This window comes from Oncorhynchus mykiss, chromosome 9, assembly GCF_057628025.1.
Source record: "Oncorhynchus mykiss isolate SJ-2025 chromosome 9, ASM5762802v1, whole genome shotgun sequence".
Classification (NCBI taxonomy): Eukaryota; Metazoa; Chordata; class Actinopteri; order Salmoniformes; family Salmonidae; genus Oncorhynchus; species Oncorhynchus mykiss.
In genome coordinates this window covers 78,412,214-78,438,644 of record NC_143030.1, presented here as the reverse complement: position 1 = coordinate 78,438,644, position 26,431 = coordinate 78,412,214, and the positions used below count along the sequence as shown (strand labels likewise).

The following is a 26,431-nucleotide window of genomic DNA, read 5'->3' as shown; positions in this document are numbered from 1 at the left end:
TGTAGACATGACTGATACTGGCCTACTGCTGGGTCTGTGTAGATATGACTGATAGCAAGACAGAGGAGGTAACTGTAGAAAGATCACATGACCTGCCTCAGCCTGCATACCACCCAGCACCTGATATGGCCTGACACACACACAGACCGATATGGCCTGAGAGACAGACACACACAGACCGATATGGCCTGAGACACACACACACACACACACAGACCAATGCGACCTGAGTGCATTAGGGTGCTGCCCACTGTGTGTGTGTGTGTGTGTGTGTGTGGCTAGTAACACGACACTCCCAACCCCCTCTGACAAACACACTCACCCTTCCATCGCTACAGCCCCGAGATCTATCTATCCCAGTGGAGTGGACGGTTCAGGAATAAACACACGCACACACAGTCCTTGCCGTGGATGGTTGGCAGACCAACTAACATGTACCTAGGGAGAAGGCCTGGACAGAGGAAGAGGGGGGAGTGTTATGACTGAGAAAGCAGAGGAAGGAAGTGTGACAAGTAGAAAGAAAGAAGACGGAGAGAAGTTCTTGACAGAGTTTCAAGAGGCGCTGTCGAAGAATCACGTCCGGACATACTCCACGGTCAGTGTGTTGGCGACGTGATGACGATGGTCCGATAGAGGAAGAACAGAGACAGAGAGGGACTGGTCAGAGACCTGACTGTCAGGCCTGAGATATATTCTTTATGAGGGGGATTGGTCAGAGACCTGACTGTCTGGTCTGAGTTATATACTTTCTGAGGGGGACTGGTCAGAGACCTAACTGTCAGGCCTGAGTTATATTCTTTATGAGGGGGACTGGTCAGAGACCTAACTGTCTCCCCTGAGTCAGTGAGTCAGTCAGTCCGATATTTGTCTTCTTGTGTTTTGGATCTCAGTCAGACAGGCCGTCCACCATGTCTGTCCCCCTGGAGCAGGGCTCCTACCCCGGGGACAGGGAGCAGGCAGGTCTGGGGAACCTACAGAGACAGCTCATCTGTCCTATCTGTCTGGAAGTATTCACCAAACCAGTGGTCATCCTGCCATGCCTACACAACCTCTGCAGGAAGTGTGCCAACGACCTCTACCAGGTAAGAGCTAAAAAAAAAAACGGAGTCGGTCATATTCATTAGAACACACCGTTGCAAAACATTTTGCAACAGGAAAGGGAAAATAAGCATGTATTGTGAAGCGTGTGTACTGCGTTCAAGTCTCAGTGTGTCTAAAACGGTGTCCTTTCCCTGTGAGCTCAGAGGATCTGAAAGCAGTCAAAATAGATCCTGTAGTTGAGAGAAGAGTCAGGCTATGTTTAACTGTGTTCACATGATTACTGTAGTTGACATCCTCATATCTCTGAGCGCTGGTGAGAGAGATAACCAAGGAGATTGGATGAGATACTCAACTCCAGCTTCAATTCATTATGAGATACTCAACTCCAGATTCAATTCATTATGAGATACTCAACTCCAGCTTCAATTCATTATGAGATACTCAACATTATGAGATACTCAACTCCAGCTTCAATTCATTATGAGATACTCAACTCCAGCTTCAATTCACTATGAGATACTCAACTCCAGCTTCAATTCATTATGAGATACTCAACTCCAGCTTCAATTCATTATGAGATACTCAACTCCAGCTTCAATTCATTATGAGATACTCAACTCCAGCTTCAATTCACTATGAGATACTCAACTCCAGCTTCAATTCATTATGAGATACTCAACTCCAGCTTCAATTCACTATGAGATACTCAACTCCAGCTTCAATTCATTATGAGATACTCAACTCCAGCTTCAATTCACTATGAGATACTCACCTCCAGCTTCAATTCATTATGAGATACTCAACTCCAGCTTCAATTCATTATGAGATACTCAACTCCAGCTTCAATTCACTATGAGATACTCAACTCCAGCTTCAATTCACAATGAATTCACACCTGTCAGTCTACCTCAGACCCCTCAGCCTCCATCACACGCTTCAGTCTACCTCAGACCCTTCAGTCTACCTCAGACCCTTCAGCCTCCATCACACCTGTCAGTCTACCTCAGACCCTTCAGCCTCCATCACACCCTTCAGCCTCCATCACACCTGTCAGTCTACCTCAGACCCTTCAGCCTCCATCACACCCTTCAGCCTCCATCACACCTGTCAGTCTACCTCAGACCCCTCAGCCTCCATCACACCTGTCAGTCTACCTCAGACCCTTCACCCTTCAGTCTACCTCAGACCCTTCAGTCTACCTCAGACCCTTCACCCTTCAGTCTACCTCAGACCCTTCAGTCTACCTCAGACCCTTCAGTCTACCTCAGACTCTTCAGTCTACCTCAGACCCTCTTATCCACACAGATACACACAGTATGCCTATCAGGATTTCCAAACAGGGGTTAGAGAGGGATGTTTAACCTCTGACACTCTCACACTGTGCTGCAGTACAGATCCGTAACAGGTGTGTGGATTATGAACTGCTAATTTGAGCCATGGTGAAGACAGTCTCAGATGTCTTCATAATGGAGGCCAAGGCCTACTTCTACTGCTGTTGTTTAGTTAGTTAGGCCCATGTTAGGCCCAGACTCCAGGCCATAGAGATGGACAAAAGAGGAATTCTTAGTGAAGGTGAAGCCACTTATCAGATCATGAACGTTATCTGCGACTATCACCGTCTCTATGGTTGTGCTTTTATTGTGAAGTTTGTTTGGCAGGACGAATGGTATACAGCTCCAATGGTATACAGCTTTCAACTGTCAAAACCTCTCAACCAAGCCCCACTAGTGACACAAACAACACTGGTTCCAGACAGTTACTCCCTGGTTACAGACAGTTACTCCCTGGTTACAGACAGCTACTCCCTGGTTACAGACAGCTACTCCCTGGTTACAGACAGCTACCCCCTGGTTACAGACAGCTACTCCCTGGTTACAGACAGTTACTCCCTGGTTACAGACAGTTACTCCCTGGTTACAGACAGCTACTCCCTGGTTACAGACAGCTACTTCCTGGTTACAGACAGCTACTCCCTGGTTACAGACAGCTACCCCCTGGTTACAGACAGCTACTCCCTGGTTACAGACAGTTACTCCCTGGTTACAGACAGTTACTTCCTGGTTACAGACAGCTACTCCCTGGTTACAGACAGTTACTCCCTGGTTACAGACAGCTACTCCCTGGTTACAGACAGTTACTCCCTGGTTACAGACAGTTACTCCCTGGTTACAGACAGTTACTCCCTGGTAACAGACAGCTACTCCCTGGTTACAGACAGTTACTCCCTGGTTACAGACAGTTACTCCCCAACCCTGGTTACAGACAGCTACCCCCTTGTTACAGACAGCTACCCCCTGGTTACAGACAGTTACTCCCAGGTTACAGACAGTTACTCCCTGGTTACAGACAGCTACTCCCTGATTACAGACAGCTACTCCCTGGTTACAGACAGTTACTCCCTGGTTACAGACAGTTACTCCCTGGTTACAGACAGCTACTCCCTGGTTACAGACAGTTACTCCCTGGTTACAGACAGTTACTCCCTGGTTACAGACAGCTACTCCCTGGTTACAGACAGTTACTCCCTGGTTACAGACAGCTACTCCCTGGTTACAGACAGCTACTCCCTGGTTACAGACAGCTACTCCCTGGTTACAGACAGCTACCCCCTGGTTACAGACAGCTACCCCCTGGTTACAGACAGTTACTCCCTGGTTACAGACAGTTACTCCCTGGTTACAGACAGTTACTCCCTGGTTACAGACAGCTACTCCCTGGTTACAGACAGTTACTCCCCAACCCTGGTTACAGACAGCTACCCCCTTGTTACAGACAGCTACCCCCTGGTTACAGACAGTTACTCCCAGGTTACAGACAGTTACTCCCAGGTTACAGACAGTTACTCCCTGGTTACAGACAGCTACTCCCTGGTTACAGACAGCTACCCCCTGGTTACAGACAGTTACTCCCAGGTTACAGACAGTTACTCCCAGGTTACAGACAGCTACTCCCTGGTTACAGACAGCTACTCCCTGGTTACAGACAGCTACTCCCTGGTTACAGACAGTTACTCCCCGGTTACAGACAGTTACTCCCTGGTTACAGACAGTTACTCCCCGGTTACAGACAGTTACTCCCTGGTTACAGACAGTTACTCCCTGGTTACAGACAGCTACTCCCTGGTTACAGACAGTTACTCCCTGGTTACAGACAGCTACTCCCTGGTTACAGACAGCTACCCCCTGGTTACAGACAGTTACTCCCCGGTTACAGACAGTTACTCCCCGGTTACAGACAGCTACTCCCTGGTTACAGACAGCTACCCCCTGGTTACAGACAGCTACTCCCCAACCCTGTTTCCAGACACATTAATTTACTGCTCCTCTTCAAACCCAGTCGGTCCGTAATGAAAGAGAGGAGAACTGAGAGGAGTGATCTTCCATTTACCCAGAAGCAGAGGACAAGAGGACTATTCTAGAACCTCTATCTGTCTTTCACTCTGTCTCTGATCTGGCCATCTCCTCTCCTCTACTACTAAAGGTATTCGATTAAGGAGTCTGCCCTCAGCAACTGCCACTAAATCACAATATCTCCCAGTTGATCAACAGAGGGTTGGTTATCCGATTATTCTGGATGATGATTTGTGGCTTCAAATGTTTGATACATGCACGATAATACCTCACTGACGTCAGAACAGCTGTTTCAGAACAGCTGAAAGTTGTTTACAGAGAGGAGAGACTATTTCCCTTTAATACTTAGTGAGAAGATCAGTTGATGTTTTCCGGGAACAGTGGGCAAGTTTCAGGTCGTCCTTGTTCCAGTCACTGCTCTCACAAACACCTGGAGAAGTCTCTGGAGCCACATGACTATCACAAAACAATGTTCTGAGACGTGAAGCAATCCCACGGTACGGACATCATGCTGAGTGTATATGTATGTATACATTATATACACTATCGGTCAAAAGCTTTAGAACACCTACTCATTCAAGGGTTTTTATTTATTTTTACTATTATTCTACATTGTAGAATAATAGTGAAGACGTCAAAACTATGAAATAACACATATGGAATCATGTAGTAACCAAAAAAAGTGTTAGTAACAAATCAAAATATATTTTATAATTGAGATTCTTCAAATAGCCTCCATTTGCCTTCGTGACAGCTTTGTACACTTTTGGCATTCTCTCAACCAGCTTCACCTGGAATGCTTGTCCAACAGTCTTGAAGGAGTTACCACATATGCTTAGCACTTGTTGGCTGCTTTTCCTTGACTCTGCTGTCCGACTCATTCCAAACCATCTCAATTTGGTTGAGGTCAGGGGATTGTGGAGGCCAGGTCATCTGATGCAGCACTTCATCACTCCTCTTCTTGGTCAAATAGCCCTTACACAGTTTGGAGGTGTGTTGGGTCATTGTCCTGTTGAAAAACAAATGATAGTCCCACTAAGCCCAAACCAGATGGGATGGCATATTGCTGCAGAATGCTGTGGTAGCCATGCTGGGTAAGTGTGCCTTGAATTCTAAATAGATCACAGACAGTGTCACCAGCAAAGCACCCCCTCACCATAACACCTCCTCCTCCATGCTTCACGGTGGGAAATACACATGCGGAGATCATCCGTTCACCCACACCACATCCCACAAAGACACCCTTATTGATGTCACTTGTTAAATTCACTTCAAAGAGTGTAGGTGAAGGGGAGGAGACAAGTTAAAGAAGGATTTTTAAGCCTTGAGACAATTGAGACATGGATAGTGTGTGTGTGTGTGACATTCAGAGGGTGAATGGGCAAAACAACATATTTAAGTGCCTTTGTACGGGGTATGGTAGTAGGTACCAGACGCACCGGTTTGTGTCAAGAACTGCAACGCTGCTGGGTTTTTCACGCTCAACAGTTTCCCGTGTGTATCAAGAACGGTCCACCACCCAAAGGACATCCAGACAACTTAACATACCTTAAGGGAACATTTTGACATTACATAACTGTGGGAAGCATTGGAGTCAACATGGGGCCAGCGTCCCTGTGGAACACTGGGTGGTAGCCTAGTGGTTAAGACGTTGGGCCAGTAACCCGAAAGGTTGCTGGTTCGAATCCTCAAGCTGACTAGGCAAAATCTGCCGATGTGCCTTAAGCAAGGCACTTAACCCTAATTACTCCTGTAAGTCGCTCTGGATAAGAGTGTCTGCTAAATGACTGAAATGTTGGTCTATACAAGAAGTGGTCAGATGAAGCAGATGCTAAACTACAGGACCGGTTTGCTATCACACATCATGGAACATGTTCCGTGATTCTTCAGATGGCGTTGAGGAGTACACCACATCAGTCACTGGCTTTATCAATAAGTGCATTGAGGATGTCGTCCCCACAGTGACCGTACGTACATACCCCAACCAGAAGCCATGGATTACAGGCAACATTCGCACTGAGCTTAAGGGTTAAGCTTCCAGTTTCAAGGAGCGGGACTCTAACCCAGAAGCTTATAAGAAATCCCGCTATGCCCTCCGACGAATCATCAAACAGGCAAAGCGTCAATACAGGAATAAGATTGAATCACACTACACCGGCTCTGATGCTCGGCGGATGTGGCAGGGCTTGCAAACCATTACAGACTACAAAGGGAACCACAGCCGAGAGCTGCTCAGTGACACGAGCCTACCAGATGAGCTAAATAACTTCTATGCTCGCTTCGAGGCAAGTAACACTGAAACATGCATGGGAGCATCAGCTGTTCCGGATGACTGTGTGATCACGCTCTCCGCAGCCGATGTGAGTAAGACCTTTAAACAGGTCAACTTTCACAAGGCCGCAGGGCCAGACGGATTACCAGGACGTATTCTCCGAGCATGCGCTGACCAACTGGCTTCACTGACATTTTCAACCTCTCCCTGTCCGAGTCTGTAATACCAACATGTTTAATGCAGACCAGCATAGTCCCTGTGCCCAAGAACACTAAGGTAACCTGCCTAAATCACTGCCGACCTGTAGCACTCACATCTGTAGCCATGAAATGCTTTGAAAGGCTGGTCATGCTCACATCAACATCATTGTCCCAGAAACCCTGGACCCACTCCAATTTACATACTGCACCAACAGATCCACAGATGATGCAATCTCTATTGCACTCCACACTGCCCTTCCCACCTGGACAAAATTAACACCTATGTGAGAATGCTATTAATTGACTACAAATCAGCGTTCAACAACGTAGTGCCCTCAAAGCTCATCACTAAGCTAAGGACCCTGGGACTAAACACCTCTCTCTGCAACTGGATCCTGGACTTCTTGATGGGCCGCCCCCAGGTGGTAAGGGTAGGCAACAACACAGCCGCCACGCTGATCCTCAACATGGGGGCACCTCAGGGGTGCGTGCTCAGTCCCCTGATGTACTCCCTGTTCACTCATGACTGCACGGCCAGGAATGACTCCAACACCATCATTAAGTTTGCTGATGACACAACGGTGGTAGGCCTGATCACCGACAACGATGAGACGGCCTATAGGGAGGAGGACCGAGACCTGACCGTGTGGTGCAAGGACAACAACCTCTCCCTCAACGTGATCAAGACAAAGGAGATGGCAACTGCTCGGCCTCCGACTGCAAGGCACCACAGAGGGTAGTGCATAAGGCCCAGTACATCAATGGGGCCAAGCGTCCTGCCACCCAGGACCTCTTTACCAGGCGATGTCAGAGGAAGGCCCTAAAAATGTTCAAAGACTCCAGCCACCCTTGACATAGACTGTTCCCTCTGCTACCGCACGGCAAGTGGTACCGGAACGCCAAGTCTAGGTCCAAGAGGCTTCTAAACAGCTTCTACCCCCCAAGCCATAAGACTCCCGAACAGGTAATCAAATGGCTACCCAGACTATTTGCATTGTGTTCCCCCCCCCCTACGCTACTGCAACTCTCTGTTATTATCTTTGCATAGTTACTTTAATAACTACCTACATGTACATAATTACCTCGGCACCGGTGCCTCAACACATTGACTCTGTAACGGTACCCCCTGTATATAGCTCCACTATTGTTATTTACTGCTGCTCTTTAATTATTTGTTATTTTTCTCTTACTTTTTTAAGGATTTTCTTAAAACTGCATTGTTGGTTAAGGGCTTGTAAGTAAGCATTTCACCTGTTACACCTGCATTACACCTGTTGTATTCGGCGCACTTGACAAATCAAATTTGATTTGATGTAATGTCTTCTACATTCAGTGTATATATAATGTTCTATATTTAAACTGAGACTCAGCAATATGACGTTGCCACGAGCAACAGGAGGAAGTCGGCCCGATACAGCTGTTTACTTCCTGCATCGCTGTGTGTGTTTATAGACGGCGTGCTGAGTAAGGTGTGTTGCCCGCTCTGTTCCAGGTGGGGTCTGGAGGGAGGTTCCGCTGTCCGTCCTGCAGTCGGGAAGTTGTGTTGGACCGTCACGGTGTCTACGGGCTGCAGCGCAACCTGCTGGTAGAGAATATTATTGACGTCTACAAACAGGAGTCCACCAGGTGAGGACAGAGGTCTTTAATGTAAAGATGTTTGGTAAGAGAGGGATGGGATTAGACAGGGGTGGCCAGGTCAACCCTCCTCTTAGTAGACTATATTAGTGACGTCTACAAACAGGAGTCCACCAGGTGAGGGAGTGGAATGTGGGTCGCTCTCCTGAAGGTTTCAAAATAAGGATGCCAAAGGAATATCAACAAATTACATCTAGAAGGCATTTTAGTTTTTACTTTGGCTTCCTAATCCTGGCTGGCATTCCTCCTCATCTCCTTCCCACAATCCTCCTAGCTCTAGATCCCAGTCGTCAAAGCCTGCGAGCCAGCCCACCTGTGAGGAGCACGACGGTGAGAAGGTCAACATCTACTGCATCACCTGCCAGGTGCCTACCTGTTCCCTCTGCAAGGTGTTCGGTGCCCACAACACCTGCCAGGTGGCACCGCTAACACAGGTCTACCAGCAGCAGAAGGTGAGTGAGTAAGGCCTCAGGCATGGGTCGCACATTGATGACATCACATACGGAAACTTTCACCTGGGTAGTGTTCATTAGGGCACACTGTAGCAAAGAAAAATAATGTTATTGGACAAGTTCTGTGGGATGATACCTGGGTGTAGAGATGTGCCTTGGCAATCATTGGTTAATTTGTGCTGTAACATATTTGGGGGCTCACCCCGGATCACATTAGACGAGGAAAGAAAGTAGCCTGACTCACCAGGCAGTTACAGGTTTCGCTTCTGTGAAACTTTTTACACTTTAGATGTATGATGATATCATAAAGATATGTAGAACATGAAAATAAAATGATCCTGACTCACCAGTAACACGTGGCCCACAGTAGCTACGGTAATTCCTCTGAGAAACCTCTGCTTTCTCTCAACAGGCTGAGCTGAGTGAGGTGGTTAGCTCCTTGGTGGCATCGAACGACCAGGTCCAAGCCTTCATCAATGAGTTGGAAGTGACCAGCAAGAATGTTGAGGTTAGCGTTGTTCGTGTTCTATCTTTTCTGGCGTGTCGTCAGGGACTTTTTTGCACCTATAAAGTTTGAAGTGCTGCTTGGTGTTGTTCAGTTACAAGATCAAGATTCAAATCAACAGTGAGCCGAAGTTTTGTTATCTACTCAGTCTCTAACTAATACAATCTTTTTCTTTATTTTATTTTATTTATTTAACCTTTTATTTAACTGGACAAGTCAGTTTTAAGAACAAATTCTTATTTAAAATGACGGCCTACCCCGGGCCAAACCCAAACCCAGACGACGCTGGGCCAATTGTGCGCTGCCCTATGGGATTCCCAATCACGGCCGGTTGTGATACAGCCTGGAATCGAACCAGAGTCTGTAGTGATGCCTCTAGCACTGAGATGCAGTGCCTTAGACCGCTGTGCCACTCGGGAGCCCAATATATATATATATTTTTTTTTTACCTTTATTTAACTAGACAAGTCAGTTAAGAACAAATTCTTATTTTCAATGACGGCCTAGGAACAGTGGGTTAACTGCCTGTTCAGGGGCAGAACGACAGATTTGTACCTTGTCAGCTCGGGGATTCGAACTTGCTAGTCCAACTAGTCCAACGCTCGGCTACCCTGCCGCCCCAATCTATAAGTTATACTTTTCCAGTTGTTCAGTTATAAAGAATGTTGACGTTAGTGCCTTTTGTGTCTGTTCTACTTTGGTGTATTGTCGTGTACATCCATAAAGTGCTGCTTGGTTTTGATCAGTAACACTCCGCTAACAAAACTTTGTCCTCGCGACATCCCAGGGACGTCCCAAAATGATCCCCTAAAGTTGTCAGGACGTCTGAAAAGATTGACCTTGTGTCTGTGTTTCTACAGGAGAACAGTAAGACCCAGAAGCAGACGGTGTGTGAGAAGTTTAACCGCATGCTCGCCATCCTGGAGGAGCGACAGAGGATCATGAAGCAGCGAGTCACGTACGAGCAGGAGGAGAAGACGGGTCACGCTCGATCGCTGGTGCGATCCTACAGAGAGAGCGTAGAGACCAGCACCAAACTGGTAGAGACTGCTATGACCACCATGCAGGAACCTGAGATGGCTGCCTTCATGAAGGTACGATACCATACAATACAATACAATAGAGTACAATACAATACGATACCATACAATACAATACGATACCATACAATACAATACGATACCATACCATACAATACAGTACGATACCATACAATACAATACTATACCATACAATACAGTACTATACCATACAATACCATACAGTACGATACCATACAATACAGTATGATACCATACAATGCAATACAATACCATACAATACAGTATGATACCATACAATACGATACCATACAATACAATACAATAGAGTACAGTACGATACCATACAATACAGTACGATACCATACAATGCAATGCAATAGAGTACAGTACGATACCATACAATACAGTACGATACCATACAATACAGTACGATACCATACAATACAATGCAATAGAGTACAGTACGATACCATACAATACAGTACGATACCATACAATACAGTACGATACCATACAATACAATGCAATAGAGTACAGTACGATACCATACAATACAGTACGATACCATACAATACAATACCATACAGTAAGTTACCATACAATACAGTATGATACCATACAATACAATGCAATAGAGTACAGTACGATACCATACAATACAGTACGATACCATACAATACAGTACGATACCATACAATACAGTACGATACCATACAATACAATACCATACAGTAAGTTACCATACAATACAGTATGATACCATACAATACAATGCAATAGAGTACAGTACGATACCATACAATACAGTACGATACCATACAATACAGTACGATACAATGCAATGCAATAGAGTACAGTACGATACCATACAATACAGTACAGTACGATACCATACAATACAGTACAGTACGATACCATACAATACAATACAATAGAGTATAGTACGATACCATACAATACAGTACGATACAATACAATGCAATAGAGTACAGTACGATACCATACAATACAGTACAGTACGATACCATACAATACAGTACAGTACGATACCATACAATACAGTACAGTACGATACCATACAATACAATACAATAGAGTACAGTACGATACCATACAATACAGTACGATACCATACGATACAGTACGATACAATACAATGCAATAGAGTACAGTACGATACCATACAATACAGTACAGTACGATACCATACAATACAGTACGATACCATACAATACAATACTATACCATACAATACAATGCAATAGAGTACAGTACGATACCATACAATACAGTACAGTACGATACCATACAATACAGTACAGTACGATACCATACAGTACAGTACGATACCATACAATGCAATGCAATAGAGTACAGTACGATACCATACAATACAGTATGATACCATACAATACAATGCAATAGAGTACAGTACGATACCATACAATACAGTACGATACCATACAATACAGTACGATACAATACAATGCAATAGAGTACAGTACGATACCATACAATACAGTACAGTACGATACCATACAATACAATACAATAGAGTACAGTACGATACCATACAATACAGTACGATACCATACGATACCATACAATACAGTACGATACCATACGATACCATACAATACAATACGATTCCATACAATACAATACAGTACGATACCATACAATACAGTACGATACCATACAATACAATACAGTACGATACCATACAATACAATACAATAGAGTACAATACGATACCATACAATACGATACCATACAATACAATAGAATACAATACGATACCATACAATACAGTACGATACCATATAATACAGTACGATACCATACAATACAGTACGATACCATACAATACAATAGAATACAATACGATACCATACAATACAATACAGTACGATACCATACGATACAGTATGATACCATACCATACAATACTATAGAGTACAGTACGATACCATACAATACAGTACGATACCATATAATACAGTACGATACCATACAATACAATAGAATACAATACGATACCATACAATACAATACAGTACGATACCATACGATACAGTATGATACCATACCATACAATACAATACAGAGTCAATGTGGAGGCTATATACAGGGGGTACCGGTACAGAGTCAATGTGGAGGCTATATACAGGGGGTACCGGTACAGAGTCAATGTGGAGGCTATATACAGGGGGGTACCGGTACAGAGTCAATGTGGAGGCTATATACAGGGGGGTACCGGTACAGAGTCAATGTGGAGGCTATATACAGGGGGGTACCGGTACAGAGTCAATGTGGAGGCTATATACAGGGGGTACCGGTACAGAGTCAATGTGGAGGCTATATACAGGGGGTACTGGTACAGAGTCAATGTGGAGGCTATATACAGGTGGTACCGGTACAGAGTCAATGTGGAGGCTATATACAGGGGGGGTACCGGTACAGAGTCAATGTGGAGGCTATATACAGGGGGGTACCGGTACAGAGTCAATGTGGAGGCTATATACAGGGGGGTACTGGTACAGAGTCAATGTGGAGGCTATATACAGGGGGTACCTGTACAGAGTCTCTGTGGAGGCTATATACAGGGAGCACTGGTACAGAGTCAATGTGGAGGCTATATACAGGGGATACCGGTACCGAGTCAATGTGGAGGCTATATACAGGGAGTACTGGTACAGAGTCAATGTGGAGGCTATATATAGGGAGTACTGGTACAGAGTCAATGTGGAGGCTATATACAGGGGTACTGGTACAGAGTCAATGTGGAGGCTATATACAGGAGGTACCGGTACAGAGTCAATGTGGAGGCTATATACAGGGGGTACTGGTACCGAGTCAATGTGGAGGCGATATACAGGGAGTACTGGTACAGAGTCAATGTGGAGGCTATATACAGGGAGTACTGGTACAGAGTCAATGTCGAGGCTATATACAGGGGTACTGGTACAGAGTCAATGTGGAGGCTATATACAGGGGGTACCGGTACAGAGTCAATGTGGAGGCTATATACAGGGGGTACTGGTACCGAGTCAATGTGGAGGCGATATACAGGGAGTACTGGTACCGAGTCAATGTGGAGGCTATATACAGGGAGTACTGGTACCGAGTCAATGTGCGGGGGTACAGGTTAGTCGAGGTAATTTGTACAGGGGTAGGGGTAAAGTGTCCGTGTGAGTGAATGAGTGAGAGAGTGTGTGCTAAGATGTGGAGAATCAGAACAGGTGGTCAGTCCAGTTCAAGTGTTCAGCAGTCTGATGGCTTGTAGATAGAACCTGTCTCTGAGCCTTTTGGTATCAGACCTCAGCATGCCTGGCATGTGGGCCATGACCAACCTGAGCACCAAGGGTGCAATTTAGTCATTTGGGCATGTCACCTTAGTTTTTCTTGGGCACTGGGACGATGGTGGTCTCCTTGAAGTAGATGGGGACTACAGCCTGAGACAGGGACAGGTTAAAGATGTCCGAGAAGACGCCCGCCAGTTGGTCAGCACACACCCTGAGGACGCGGCCAGGGATTCCATCTGTGCTGGTGGTTTTGTGAGTCTACACTCTTTTTTTTTTAGAGTTTTCCTCACGCCAGCCTCGGAGAATGAAAGCACCTGGTCGTCCAGAGCAGTGAGATTCTTCCTGGATGGCTCGGTATTGTCTACCTCGAAGTGAGCATAGAGTGTTTTTTGCTCGTCTGCTGGGACGGAGGCTTCAGTGGGAACCACACCACTGAATTTGCCTATGTATTCTGTGATAGTCTGTAGTCCTTGTCACATCCGAGTCTAAATTGTCGAACATCCATTCAAGTTTGAGTCTCTGTTGTCTTTTTGAGTCCCTAATGGATTTACGGACCTCGTACCTGCTTGCCCTGTACGTGTGGTGCGTCACTGAGTCATCGGGGTTCATTCTGCTGACAGTGAATGCTCTCAGCATGGTACGTGGAACGGATATCTCCGTTCGTCCAGGGTTTTTGGTTGGGGTACGTCCAGATTGTTATTGTGGGTACATGAATACTGTGACTGAAGATGTATATTCACTCAATATTGATGGATGCAATACAATACAATACAATACAATATTGAAAGACTTTGAAAACATATTTCATACTGGAATTGTTGTTATCTATCTTTTATGTTAATTTGCTTTTAATCATTTTGTCTTTTTCCCTTTTTCTCAGATTGCAAAAGACTTGATTGTAAAGTGAGTGAGTCTTATTTTTAATCTGGTACTGATAATAAGTAACTCATGATAAATAACTAATAAGACGTAACTAATAATTAGTAACTAATAAGAAGTACGATTTGTTAGAAGTTTGGAACGGTTTAGGCCATTCTACTGATCAATACTTTATAGTCTTTCTATTTTGTTTCCGTCTCATTCAAACTCTCTGTCTGTCCCACATTCTGACTATCCTCTCTCTGTCCTTCTCTCTGTGTTTGTGCTACCTCATTTATATCCCCATCTCCTTGCCAGGGTGAATGTGGCGTCCAGTACCTGCATCGTGGAGACCCTGGAGCCTGGTTATGAGAACATGGACCACTACCGAGTCAACTTCAACGCAGAGAAGAGGGCTCTGTACAAGTTGGACTTCATCAAAGGTACCATGGCTGCGTCTGAACTATCATTATTTTCCCTATATAGAGCACCACTATCTTTTAGCCAGAGCCCCATTGGCCATCAGTGTGTTCTACTGATGTTCTGTGTGGATATTCCACATCAGCAGTAGAGAAGACACACCTAACCTGTTTTATTGTCTCTGTTCGTTGTAGAGGAGGAGGAGGAGGGAGAGGAGGTTCCTGAGGAGGCAGAACCAGAACCAGAATGTGAACCAGTTCTGGACTTAGAACCGGAGGCCGTTCTGGAACCAGCAACAGTTCATGAACCAATGGCACTGCCAGTACTGGTGCAAGAACGAGAGCCAGAATCAGTACCACAGCCAGTGCTAGTGGAAGAACTACAGACAGAACCAGAGCAGATGACAGTGACAAAGCGACAGCTAGTTCCAGAACATGAGACAGTTCTAGAACCAGTAGCATTTCCAGAACATGTGACAGTTCTAGAGCCGCTGGAAGTTCTAGAACCAGAGTCAGCATCCAGTCAGGTCCTGGATGCAGAGCCTGTGTTGGAGCTGAAGACAGTGGGAGAGTGTTGGGGACTGAAGGACCCAGCAGAGCTGACAGAGGAGGTCAGGGATCAAGCAGAGGGGTGTGATGCAGACCTGCAGAAAGAGGAGTTCTGTGACCAAGGGGGCTTAAATACCCAACAGGTATAGTACGCTATACATGACATGTATTTCCTCACCAATGGGAAGAAACATTATGTAATAGCTACACATTATGTTACATACATTAATTAATTTATTAATTAATTTCAGACATGTTATGAGAATATTAATAATACTTAGTGATTTCTTCATTGACAGAAAAGTGAGAACAAAGGACTTAATTGTATTGTTGCCCTAACCATTTCTCTCTTTGAGAGAGACAACAGAGTAAAGAGTCGGGGTGTCCCCACAGACAACAGAGTGAAGAGTCAGGGTGTCCCCACAGACAACAGAGTAAAGAGTCAGGGTGTCCCCACAGACAACAGAGTAAAGAGTCATGGTGTCCCCACAGACAACAGAGTAAAAAGTCAGGGTGTCCCCACAGACAACAGAGTAAAGAGTCATGGTGTCCCCACAGACAACAGAGTAAAGAGTCATGGTGTCCCCACAGACAACAGAGTAAAGAGTCAGGGTGTCCCCACAGACAACAGAGTAAAGAGTCAGGGTGTCCCCACAGACAACAGAGTGAAGAGTCAATGTCCAGACAGACAACAGAGTAAAGAGTCAGGGTGTCCCCACAGACAACAGACTGTCTTGTTATAAATGTCCCAGTTGTGTCCCAAATTGCACCCAGGCCTATTCCGTTATTTAGTGCACTACTTTTGGTCAGAGACGGGTTCTTGGTTGTAGTGCACTACATGGGGAATAGGAGCCCGTACACAAGAATCACCCAGATTCAAAGCCAGAGCTGTGGCAGGAGGAACACGAGGTGACATGGAGCTCCAGGACCAGCAGGCTGAGGCCAGTGAGACACGAGACTCTACCCCAGCTGGTACAACCATGGCTGGACAGTGGTTAGCCCTAAAGAGGGTTGGTCCTGAGAGGCACTTGAAGTACCTGGGGCTGGGAGAAGGAGCATCTTCCCTCTAGCTAGGGAGCCCCAGCCTCTACTCCAACCCCAGACTCTACTCCAACCTCAGACTCTACTCCAACCCCTGCCCCAGTCTCTACTCCAACCCCAGCCTCTACTCCAACTCCAACCCCAGGCTCAGTCTCTACTCTAACCCCAGTCTCTACTCCAACCTCCCCTGTACTCCAAACCCAGTATCTACTCCAACCCCAGCCCCATCCTCTACTACAACCCCAGCCTCTACTCCAGCCCCAGTCTCTACTCCAACCCCAGGCTTTACTCCAACCCCAGCCTCTACTCCAACCCCTGCCCCATTCTCTACTCCAACCCCAGCCTCTACTCCAACCCCTGTCCCAGCCTCTACTCCAACCCCAGCCTCTACTCCAACCCCAGTCTCTACTCCAATCTCAGCCCCAGCCTCTACTCCAACACCAGGCTTTACTCCAACACCAGGCTTTACTCCAACCCCAGGCTTTACTCCAACCCCAGGCTTTACTCCATCCCCAGGCTTTACTCCAACCCCAGGCTCAACCACCCCAGTATCCCCCTATCTTGCCCCAACCCAGACCTCTGTGGATGTGTACCAGCCCTGTCCAGAGCAGGCAGGTATTGGGAGGCTTCATGGAGGGGGACGCCCATGGGTTTGTGTCCTTGGTTGGGCTGGGGGAGAGAGCTGCAACCAGGGGGGTATGGCCCCCACCTCCACACCAACTCAACCATGATAACCAATCACAAACCACCAGCTCCACATCCACCTCTTCCTCCTCCTCCTGTTCCTCACCCAGTCAGTCCTCCAGTCAACATGGCCGTCACTGCCTCCACTCGGTCACCTGTATTACTTATGGAGGGTTTCTGATAGCTTTGACCCCGTGTTGTGAATAGTCCCTGTGTTGTGAATGGTCCCTGTGTTGTGAATGGTCCCTGTGTTGTGAATGGTCCCTGTGTTGTGAATGGTCCCTGTGTTGTGAATGGTCCCTGTGTTGTGAATGGTCCCCCGTGTTGTGAATGGCCCCCCGTGTTGTGAATGGCCCCCCGTGTTGTGAATGGCCCCCCGTGTTGTGAATGGCCCCCGTGTTGTGAATGGCCCCCCGTGTTGTGAATGGCCCGTGTTGTGAATGGCCCCCCGTGTTGTGAATGGCCCCCGTGTTGTGAATGGCCCCCGTGTTGTGAATGGCCCCCTGTGTTGTGAATGGCCCCCTGTGTTGTGAATGGTCCCCTGTGTTGTGAATGGTCCCCCGTGTTGTGATTGGCCCTCTGTGTTGTGAATGGCCCCCTGTGTTGTGAATGGCCCCCGTGTTGTGAATGGCCCCTGTGTTGTGAATGGTGCTTCCAACCCCACTGCCCTTCTGTCATTGTCAAGTCTTTTTCCTCAATTTTGTATCATTTTCTACCCTTTTCTTTCATAATTTCCATCTCTCCATCCATCTCTCTCTCCCTATAGGCTGTCACGCTCTTCTTCTTCATCCTGGCTCTGGTGATCATGCTCCAGACTGTGTGGGCCCACATCAAGAGCCTTGCTTTTATATAGCAGAAAACAGCAGCAGGATTCACACTACAACCCGGTTGATAATACTAAGGTACTGGTCTGGTGTAGCACGGAGGGGCGACTAGGCAGGGTATTCAGTTTAGGAGGTGCTTACCTGGGATCAGTTTTGGTATTTTGGATAATAATGAATAAGATGATCTCATTATCTGGACCTGATCCTAGATCAGCACTCCTATTCTAGGACACTGTATGAATATCTACCATCACATCATGTCCCTGGGATGTTCGGGGATGTTTGGGGATGTTCGGGGATGTTCGGGGATGTTTGGGGATGTTCGGGGATGTTTGGGGATGTTGGCGATGGGTATTTCTTCTGGGAAAGAAAGAAATACAATTGGTCCAGGAGTTGTATCTGCGAATATTGACTGTTTAGCATGGAACTGAGAAACGATTGACAGGCAATCCTTAACAATTACCCGCTTGGAATCATCGTTTTGTGGTCAACAAACGGATGTTTTTAGTGGCTGTTTGACTTGCAATCTGAACTAGATGTTTCTACCTGCAGATGGCAATCATGGTTTGTCTTTCTAAGATGAGAGGTGTTTTTGCTGCAGCAAGGCTTGTAGTAGAGGTTGTGACTACTTGCAATGTCGATCCGATGTATTTTGATGACGTCGTCAGATTTGTTTTGTTTTCTGTTGTCTTGGTTACCATCTGACTGAGGAAACAAAAAGCAACACAAAGCAAAACAGCGGGTCTTTCAGCGAGAGAGAAGTTTAATGATACTCCCTCCACTTGGTTATCCATCTCTGTTACCTCCCCTCCTCTTCTAGGGTCTAACCCCTTCGGTCGGGACCACAGGAACGGGAGAGGAGGGATGGGAGCAGAGCGTTGACGCACATTTTAGCCCCCCCAACAGCACTACTAATGCTGCCACCTTGTGGCTATAGAGTGGCATGACAGGCAGTCAGTCTGGTGGGTGGCTGCTGGCGCTGGTAGGAATGTAATGGAGGACCATATTTGTGTAATGTTGTTTTGTGAGAAGAATCCCACTCAAAACCTAATCGCACAAAATAAAATAAAACATGATATAATGGTGCATTCTGGTCTAGTATGTCTTCACAGTTGAGTTGCTGCCGCTATCTCGTAACTATGGTTCCCATGTGGTCCAAGTTCCCAACCCTCTTTTGTTATCTATGGTTCCCTTATGGTCCAGGTTATATAATGGTGCATTCTGGTCTAGTATGTCTTCACAGTTGAGTTGCTGCCGCTATCTCGTAACTATGGTTCCCATATGGTCCAAGTTCCCAACCCTCTTCTGTTATATATGGTTCCCTTATGGTCCAAGTCCCCAACCCTCTTCTGTTATCTATGGTTCCCTAATGGTTCAAGTCCCCAACCCTCTTCTGTTATATATGGTTCCCATATGGTCCAAGTTCCCAACCCTCTTCTGTTATATATGGTTCCCTTATGGTCCAAGTCCCCAACCCTCTTCTGTTATATATGGTTCCCTAATGGTTCAAGTCCCCAACCCTCTTCTGTTATATATGGTTCCCTAATGGTTCAAGTCCCCAACCCTCTTCTGTTATATATGGTTCCCTAATGGTCCAAGTTCCCAACCCTCTTCTGTTATATATATGGTTCCCTTATGGTCCAAGTCCCCAACCCTCTTCTGTTATATATGGTTCCCTTATGGTCCAGGTTATATAATGGTGCATTCTGGTCTAGTATGTCTTCACAGTTGAGTTGCTGCCGCTATCTCGTAACTATGGTTCCCATATGGTCCAAGTTCCCAACCCTCTTCTGTTATATATGGTTCCCTTATGGTCCAAGTCCCCAACCCTCTTCTGTTATCTATGGTTCCCTAATGGTTCAAGTCCCCAACCCTCTTCTGTTATCTATGGTTCCCTAATGGTTCAAGTCCCCAACCCTCTTCTGTTATCTATGGTTCCCTTATGGTCCAGGTTATATAATGGTGCATTCTGGTCTAGTATGTCTTCACAGTTGAGTTGCTGCCGCTATCTCGTAACTATGGTTCTGGGCCCCAACCCTCTTCTGTTATCTCAGCCCAACTGGAAGCTTGTGGTCAGGACTGTCTTGTGCTCTCACAAAAAAAAATGTGCAATCACTTATGCTCGTCTATTGAATCATGACGCTCCTTGCTGCATAAAATTGGTTTGACGTCATGATTAACTTTCTTTGTTATCGACACTATTTATTTATTTTATGTAACCTTCATTTAACGAGGCCAAGTCCGTTAAGGACGACTTCTTATTTACAATGACGGTCCTACCAAAAGACAAAAGGCCTCCTGCGGGGACGGAGGCCTGGGATTTAAATAAATAAATAAATAAATATAGGACAAAACACACATCACAACAAGAGAGACAACACTACATAAAGAGAGACTCCACAACACTACATAAAGAGAGACAACACTACATAAAGAGAGACTCCACAACACTACATAAAGAGAGACAACACTACATAAAGAGAGACAACACTACATAAAGAGAGACAACACAACACTACATAAAGAGAGACTCCACAACACTACATAAAGAGAGACAACACTACATAAAGAGAGACAACACTACATAAAGAGAGACAACACAACACTACATAAAGAGAGACTCCACAACACTACATAAAGAGAGACAACACTACATAAAGAGAGACAACACTACATAAAGAGAGACAACACTACACTACATAAAGAGAGACTCCACAACACTACATAAAGAGAGACAACACTACATAAAGAGAGACAACACTACATAAAGAGAGGCAACACAACACTACATAAAGAGAGACAACACAACACTACATAAAGAGAGACAACACAACACTACATAAAGAGAGACCTAAGACAACAACATAGCAAGGCAGTAACATATGACAACACAGAATGGTAGCAACACAAAACAGGGTACAAACATTGTTTGGCACAGACAACAGCACAAAGGGCAAGAAGGTAGAGACAACAATACATCACACAAAGCAGCCACAACTGTCAGTACGAGTGTCCATGATTGAGTCTTTAAATGAAGAGATTGAGATAAAACTGTCCCTTTTTGAGTGTTTTTTTGCAGCTCGTTTCTGTCGCTAGCTACAGCGAACTGAAAAGTATAGCGACTAAGAGATGCGTGTGCTTTGGGGACCTTTAACAGAATGTGACTGGCAGAACAGGTGTTGTATGTGGATGATGAGGGCTACAGTAGATATCTCAGATAGGGGGGGAGTGAGGCCTAAGAGGGTTTTATAAATAAACATCAACCAGTTGGTCTTGTGACGGGGATAAAGAGATGACCAGTTTACAGAGGAGTATAGAGTGCAGTGATGTGTCCTATAAGGAGCTTTGGTGGCAAATCTAATGGCCGAATGGTAAAGAATATCAAGCCGCTCGAGAGCACCCATACCTGCCGATCTATAAATTACGTCTCCATAATCTAGCCTGGGTAGGAGGGTCATCTGAATCAGGGTTAGTTTGGCAGCTGGGGTGAAAGAGGAGCGATTTACGATAGAGGAAACCAAGTCTAGATTTAACTTAGCCTGCAGCTTTGATATGTGCTGAGAGAAGGACAGTGTACCGTCTAGCCATACTCCCAAGTACTTGTATGAGGTGACTACCTCAAGCTCTAAACCCTCAGAGGTAGTAATCACACCTGTGGGGGGAGGGGCATTGTTCTTACCAAACCACATTACCTTTGTTTTTGGAGGTGTTCAGAACAAGGTTGAGGGTCAAGAGAAAGCTTGTGGACACTAAGAAAGCTTTGTTGTAGAGCATTTAATACAAAATCCGGGGAAGGGCCAGCTGAGCATGAGACTGTATCGTCTGCATATACATGGAGGAGAGAGCTTCCTACTGCCTGAGCTATGTTGTTGATGTAAATTGAGAAGAGCGTGGGGCCTAGGATCGAGCCTTGGGGTTGCTCCCTTGGTGACAGGCAGTGGCTGAGACAACAGATTTTCTGACTTTATTCACTGCACTCTTTGAGAGAGGTAGTTTGCAAACCAGACCAAAGACCTCTCAGAGAAACCAATACTCCTTAGCCGGCCCACAAGAATGGAATGGTCTACCGTATCAAAAGCTTCGGCCAAGTCAATAAAAATAGCTGCACAATATTGCTTAGAATCAAGGGAAATTGTGACATCATTGAGGACCTTTAAGGTTGCAGTGACACATCCATAACCTGAGTGGAAACCAGATTGCATACCAGAGAGAATACCATAGACATCAAGAAAGCCAGTCAGTTGATTATTGACAAGTTTTTCCAAAAAAACTTGAACGATTACATGTAAGCATCTCTCTGTGTCTCCATATAATGCATTCTTGGTGTGCTCTCTTGAATAGCCTACGTGACCTTATCAGTAGCTTATTGGCCTAAACAGATGAGGCTTCCTTATTTGTAGTACCTTGCAGTTGAAGGCATCTGTCCATCTCCTTTCTCTGTCCAGATTGAGCCTTGGTCAGAGAACCCCATACCACAGGCAGGTGGTCCCTCCTCCCACTCCTCCCCCTCCTCGCCTTCCTCCAATGAGACCCCTCGTCTCAGCTTCTCTTCCTCCTGGCTCAACACTCTCTCTAAGAAGAAGAAATGAAGAAGAGATTGTCTGTACCACCGAGGGTCTGTCTGAATCATCATGGCTGCCGAGAGTCTGTCTGAACCATCGTGGCTACAGAGGGCCTGTTTGATCCATCATGACTGCCGAGGGCCTGTCTGAACCATCATGGTTACAGAGGGCCTGTCTGAACCATCATGGTTACAGAGGGCCTGTCTGAACCATCATGGCTACTGAGGGGACAGGCCAGACAGAGACAAGGCCAAGATGGTTGAAATGTCAATGATGTCAAATTCTTCTTATTAAATTATTTTTAACGTCAAGAGCCGAGAGCTGAACGTGTTTTCCCAGGCACACAGAGAAAAGCATACTCAATATTCACCGACCATTTTGCAGGTCTTAAATCTGGTACGTACTGTAAGTTATTGTGCTCATGTACAGTATGTGTTGGGGTAGATCTGATTAAATATCTCTTCATTGATTGTTATTATCATGTGATGCATGACGGGTCTATCCAGTGTGTGTGTGTTATCTGTTGGGAAATTGTCTTTAGCACATCTAGTTTTGTTGTTCTGGCGTTGCATCGATGCATGATAAATTGTCATTTTCACTCTACTTGTTAATCTCTGTATACAGAAATGATTCACATGACTTTTTCCACATTTTGTTGTGCTACAGCTTGAATTTTAAATGGATTAATTTGCTTCTTTTTTTTGGGGGGGGGGGTCACTGTCCTACACACAATACCACATAATGTCAAAGTGGAATTGTGTTTCTAGACATTTTTACAAATGAATTAAAAATTAAAAGTTGAAATGTCTTAAGTGGATAAGTATTCAACCCCTTTTGTTATGGCAAGCCTAAATTCAAGAGTACAAGTTCTGGAGAACACGTTCGCTTAACAAGTCACATAATAAGTTGCATGGACTCACTCTGTGTGCAACAATAGTGTTTAATGTGATTTTTTTAATGACTATCTCGTCTCTGTACCCCCACACATACAAATATCTGTAAGGTCCCTCAGTCGAACAGTGAATTTCAAAACACAGATTCAACCACAAAGACCAGGGAGGTTTTCCAATGCCTCACAGAGAAGGACACCTATTGCTAGATGGGTATAAATAAAAAAAGACATTGAATATTCCTTTAAGCACGGTGAAGTAATTTATTACCCTTCAGATGGTGTATCAATACACCCAGTCACTACAAAGATACAGGTGTTCTTCCTAACTCAGTTGCCGGAGAGGAAGGAAACCGCTCAGGGATTTCACCATGAGGCCAATGGTGACTATAAAACAGTTACAGAGTTTAAGAGTTACAGAGGAGAAAACTGAGGATGGATCAACAACATGTAGTTACTCCACAATACTAACCAAATGAACAGAGTGAAAAGAAGGATGTCTCGAACAGTCAAATATTCAAAAACATGCATCCTGTTTGAAACAAGGCACTAAAGTAATACTGTAAAAATTGTGGCAAAGCAATTAACTTTTTGTCCTGAATACCAGGTGCGTTATGAGTACCACTCTCCATATTTTCAAGCATATTGGTTGCTGTATTATGTTATGGGTATGCTTGTAATTGTTAAGGACTGGCCTCTGATTACAATGAAGATCAAGACGTGCCGCTCTGTTCTGGGCCAGTTGCAGCTTAACTAGGTCTTTCCTTGCAGCCCACGACTGGACAATAATCAAGATGAGATAAAAACTAGAGCCTGCAGGACTTGCTTTTTGGAGTGTGGTGTCAAAAAAATCAGAGCATCTCTTTTTTACAGGTATACCTCTCCCCATCTTTACAACCATTGAATCTATATTTGTTTGACCATGACAGCTTACAATCTAAGGTAACGCCAAGTCATTTTAGTCTCAACTTGTTCAACAGCCACACCATTCACTACCAGATTCTGCTGAAGTCTAAAACCACCCATTCCGAAAACAAACTGCAAGTCTTTGTTAAGAGTTTCAGTGACTTCATTAGCTGTGGTTACTGAGGTGTATATGATTGAATCATCAGCATGCATGGACACACATGCTTTGTTAAATGCCAGTGGCAGGTCATTGGTGAAAAGAGTAGAGGGCCTTGAGAGCTGCCCTGCGGTACACCACTCTCTACATGTTTGACATTAGAAAAGCTTCCATTGAAGAAAGTTCTATTAGATAGATAGCTCTGAATCCACATTATGGCGGAGGTTGAAAAGCCATAACATACGTTTTTTCAACAACAAGTTATGGTCAATAATATCAAAGGATGCACTGAAATGTAACAGTACAGCACCCACAAAGTTCTTATCAATTTCTTTCAACCAAACATCAGTCATATGTGTTAGCGCAGTGCATGTTGAGTGCCCTTCTCTATCAGCAAGCTGTTGTTAATTTGTTTACAGAGGAATAGCATTGTATTTGTTTTCCAACAGTTTGCTAAGAGCTTTATCACTCTTGGGTAGTGTAATTACTTTGGCTTCCCTCCAGGCCTGAGGACAAAAACTTTCCTCAGGTTCAGATTAAAAAATATGACAGATAGGAGTGGCTACAGAGTCAGCTACCAACCTCAGAAGCTTTCAATCTAAATTGTCAATGCGGTTTGCCATTATTGATCGATAACAATTTTTCCACTTCTCCCACACTAAATTAAATCTACTTGAAAATCTATGGCAAGACCTGAATACTATCAATGATCAAGAACCAATATGACAGAGCTTGAAGAATTTTGAAAAGAATAATGGGAAAATGTTGCAAAATCCAGATGTAGAAAGCTCTTAGAGACTTACCCAGAAAGACTCACAGCTGTAATCACTCTTAGAGATTTACCCAGAAAGACTCACAGCTGTAATCGCTGCCAAAGTCGCTTCTGCAAAGTATTGACTCATTGACTCAGGGTTGTGAATACTTACATTCGGAGAGTATTCAGACCCCTTCACTTTTTCCACATTTTGTTATATTACAGCTTTATTCTAAAATGGATTGAATACTTTTTCCCTGCTCAATCTACACACAATACCCCATAATGACATCACAATACCTCATAATGACATCACAATACCCCATAATGACATCACAATACCCCATATGACATCACAATACCCCATAATGACATCACAATACCCCATAATGACATCACAATACCCCATAATGACATCACAATACCCCATAATGACATCACAATACCCCATAATGACATCACAATACCCCATAATGACATCACAATACCCCATATGACATCACAATACCCCATAATGACATCACAATACCCCATAATGACAAAGTGAAAACAGGTTTTTAGAAATGTTTGCACATTTATTAACAATAAAAATCAGAAATAACTTATTCACATAAGTATTCAGACCCTTTACTATGAGACTCGAAATTGAGGTGTATTCAGGTGCATCCTGTTTCCATTGATCATCCTTGAGATGTTTCTACAACTTGATTGGAGTCCACCTGTGGTAAATTCAATCGATTGGACATGATTTGGAAAGGCACACACCTGTCTATATAAGGTCCCACAGTTGGCAGTACATGTCAGAGCAAAAACCAAGCCATGAGGTCGAAGGAATTGTCCGTAGAGCTCCGAGACAGGATTGTGTCGAGGCACAGATCTGTGGAAGGGTACCAAAACATTTCTCCAGCATTGAAGGTCCCCAAGATCCCAGTGGCCTCCATCATTCTTAAATGGAAGAAGTTTGGAACCACCAAGACTCATCCTA

At 44.9% G+C, this 26,431-nt stretch overlaps 1 protein-coding gene across 1 annotated transcript; it reads left to right on the top strand.

Annotated features, from left to right (window-relative positions):
• The first annotated feature begins 291 nt into the window (after positions 1–291).
• trim101 (tripartite motif containing 101) lies at positions 292–23,548 on the top strand. Its single transcript, XM_036988976.2, has 11 exons — positions 292–595; positions 891–1,082; positions 8,356–8,489; positions 8,773–8,950; positions 9,363–9,458; positions 10,316–10,549; positions 14,684–14,706; positions 14,980–15,104; positions 15,276–15,772; positions 18,121–18,256; positions 22,624–23,548. Exons 1-10 carry the CDS (start codon positions 479–481, stop codon positions 18,205–18,207), a joined length of 1,683 nt encoding a protein of 560 aa, XP_036844871.2. The 5' UTR covers positions 292–478; the 3' UTR covers positions 18,208–18,256; positions 22,624–23,548.
• Positions 23,549–26,431: the final 2,883 nt, after the last annotated feature.